The sequence below is a fragment of the Electrophorus electricus genome, chromosome 7 (genome assembly GCF_041902795.1).
Source record: "Electrophorus electricus isolate QZ-2024a chromosome 7, ASM4190279v1, whole genome shotgun sequence".
In the NCBI taxonomy this organism is placed as follows: domain Eukaryota; kingdom Metazoa; phylum Chordata; class Actinopteri; order Gymnotiformes; family Gymnotidae; genus Electrophorus; species Electrophorus electricus.
The window spans coordinates 31,997,093-32,000,513 of NC_137503.1; the positions used below are offsets into that span (position 1 = coordinate 31,997,093).

The following is a 3,421-nucleotide window of genomic DNA, read 5'->3' on the forward strand; positions in this document are numbered from 1 at the left end:
GAGCCTGGAACCATCATAGATCCAGACATGAATCCCTTCCCCCCAGACTAGAAATTATTACGGGTTATGTTTAAGTATTATAACAATTGTGATAACCCCATTATCTGAGCTACTGCATTTAATAAGTCCGTATATAGCTAGTGAACAAAGGTTAAATGTAAATATTTGAATAATCACAAATTTACAAAAATGTTGGCAAACTCATGGATTGAAATATATGCTATATGTAAAAATGTCAGTGTTTGTCAGTGCCCATTCGTTTTAGAAAAAAAAAGCCTTAAATTCAGTATTAAACGGTTATTGTTGTGTACCTTGTTTCTTGTTTAAATGCAGAGATTAACCGTGAGATATGAAAAGGGAACCTAAAATCTGATTTGTGACTATAGCTCAGACGTGTCTATGAAGTAGCCGAAACAAGTTGACTGCAACGTCATGACCACGTAGAACATTTTGAAACCTGAACATATTCCCGCAAAAACGGAAACCTCCCAGGCTGCTACAGCGTACATTACCTGAGCAGAATCAGCATAGCAGCAATGATTAAACATTAGAAACTTTTAAAAAGACGTTCTAATATAAATCTACGAACAGGTAACGTAATGTAAAAAAAAAATAGATATAAAATATTTTTCTTTCTTTGTTGTTGTTACTCAGTATTTCATTACTGGCTCTTTTTTTTACTAAACGCGTCCCTCCGCTCCCACTCTAATAAACGTACGAAACGTCACACTTGCTGAGCCCGTTTCATGCATGCCACCTGACAATGCCCCGATTAAAAAATCATCCGCACGGCTGCTGAGATTTATTTTTTTACATGAAATAAATATTCCTTCAGATTCACATAATTTTTAACAACATCATTTTAACAGCAGAAAAAATTGGCTGTGTAGTTAGTAGGCAAAAAAAATGGATGATTCACACATCTTTTTTTTTATTACGGCGTATCTGTTAAAAGTTCTTTAGCGGTCCTAAAGGTGTATATATGAGCGGCGGATGATTATATGATTGCTCTCTAACAATCGCAGCGACTTTTTATCGCGCCAGTCTGAAACAGCGAAGCGCGTAACCAGATATTCAAAAACAATACGTCATCCCACAATGCACCGTCCATCGACCCGAAGCATTACCTCATCCCATAAGGCTTTGCGCGGGGGGGGGGGGGGGGGGAATCGTCTGGCGGTCGTCTAGGCAACGCACCTTATCTGCAACTGGGAACGCCCACCGTTGCCTCCAACCAATAGGAGGCCTCGGGCATGACATCATAGGGAGGCCTATTTTTAGTGTGGCGGTGGTAGGAGATAAGGTGGGCCTCCACGCTGGAGAGAGCACAGTACACACAGCTCGCCAGGGAGGGAGTAAAGCGAGAGCGCAGAGTACACACAGCTCGCCAGAGGAGAGAGAGCGAAGGCAGAGCGCTGTAGAAATCCCAAACCCCCCCAAAAAGTTTGGACTTCATTGCTTTTCCTCTGCCGACACTTCTGGATCACGTAACGGAGGCAGTGAAAAGAGGTTTATGCTCTAAGCAAAGGTAGTGGTGGACGTGTCTATAAGTTTACGCAACACTTTTCCTGCCGGGACGGGGGATATAAGAACGTGTCTCTGAAGTTGGAAACTGCCTGCAATTCGTAGGCTTTCAAGCAAGACAGTTTCAGTCTTTTTTGAATCAGACATCAGCTGAAAGAAGGCCAAGGTGGATCGCTCGGAATTGTGTGTGAAACGACTATTGGTCTAAAGTTTTGGTTTCTCTTCTATGTCTACCAAGATGGAAACTACTTTCTACGATGACTCTCTGAACGGCGCGTTCACACAGCATGACAGTGCTGCTTTTGGATACAACCCCAAAGCTCTGAAACACAACATGACTCTGAACCTGACAGATCCAACCGGCACCCTGAAGCCGCACCTGCGGGCAAAAGCGAACGACATCCTCACCTCGCCAGATGTCGGACTGCTCAAACTGGCTTCGCCGGAGTTGGAGAGGCTAATTATCCAATCCAGCAACGGTCTCATCACGACAACACCGACCCCAACTCAGTTTCTGTGCCCGAAGAACGTCACAGACGAGCAAGAGGGCTTCGCGGAGGGCTTCGTGAGAGCACTGGCGGAGCTGCACCACCAACATATGCCCAACCCGCCAAGCGTCACTTCAACTCCTCAAACTACTATTAACAACTCGATGGCAACCGTCTCGTCTCTGGCAGGTGGTGCGGTGTACAGTTCAGCCTTGCGTTCGGATCCACCGGTGTACGCGGACCTGAACACCTTTAACCCGGCGATCAGCACTGCACCCCCGGCTACGCCGAGCTTTAGCACCGCCAACCCGGCGATGAGCTTCACAACTGCCCCGCCGCAGCACACGATGAACACGCAACTCCCGGTCCAGCACCCTAGACTACAGGCACTGAAAGAGGAGCCTCAGACGGTGCCAGAGATGCCAGGTGAGACTCCTCCGCTTTCACCGATCGATATGGAGAGTCAGGAGCGGATCAAAGCCGAAAGAAAACGCATGAGGAACCGGATCGCCGCTTCGAAGTGCCGGAAAAGGAAACTAGAGAGGATTTCCCGGCTGGAAGAAAAAGTCAAGACGCTGAAATCCCAGAACTCGGAGCTGGCGTCCACCGCAAATATGCTCCGCGAGCAAGTCGCTCAGCTTAAACAGAAAGTTATGAATCATGTCAACAGCGGGTGCCAGCTTATGTTGACACAACAGTTGCAGACGTTCTGAAAAGAACGGCATTACATGGAGCTAAGTGAACTAGACTGAAGGGACACACTTGGAGAGCTGTACACTAGCCGGGGTGGGAGGCCGGGAAAAGCGTCTCTAATGGCAGTAGTCCACCGGGTCCGGGATTGTGGCCTTGTGCCTTGCGCTGTGGCGCGTAAAGGATGTCCAGACTGGAGTAGAGATTCCACGACCTGGGTCCACCGGTGACAACTAAGACCGCACCAGACAGCATGAAAGACTCAATCTGTTACATGTTGTTTTTTTTCTAATGACAAAAGAGACTTCTTGTTCAATTTGACCAAGTTGCGCATGGACCTAACCCTAAAGGAGCACCCAGTATTAAAAGAGAAAGAGAACTGTAATAGGAACATTGACGCGCGTGAAGCAGGAAGTTGCGTCCTCTATAAAGTTTTAAAAACTTTTGTTAAAACCTGCCTGGCTTCTAAATTGCAGTATACTTTCTGTTCTTAAACTGAATTGAATTGACGTTATTTGATTTAGTCAAGCTTCAACAGTTTCTTTTTCTAAAGTTTCTTAATGAGGTTTCACTCATTGTTATTTGTAAATAAGATCAACGGGGAGTACTTAAGTTTACCATTTGTAATAAAAGTACTACATTTTTTTTAAAGTTGGTTTTCTGAGCTGATCAGAAACTAATCGATATTTATGAACTGTAATAAAGTATGTAAAACAAAA

The 3,421-nt window shown here is 45.3% G+C and overlaps 1 protein-coding gene across 1 annotated transcript; it reads left to right on the plus strand.

The window, feature by feature from the left end:
• The first annotated feature begins 1,309 nt into the window (after positions 1 to 1,309).
• jun (Jun proto-oncogene, AP-1 transcription factor subunit) lies at positions 1,310 to 3,421 on the plus strand. Its single transcript, XM_027028582.3, has one exon. It carries the CDS (start codon positions 1,751 to 1,753, stop codon positions 2,723 to 2,725), a length of 975 nt encoding a protein of 324 aa, XP_026884383.3. The 5' UTR covers positions 1,310 to 1,750; the 3' UTR covers positions 2,726 to 3,421.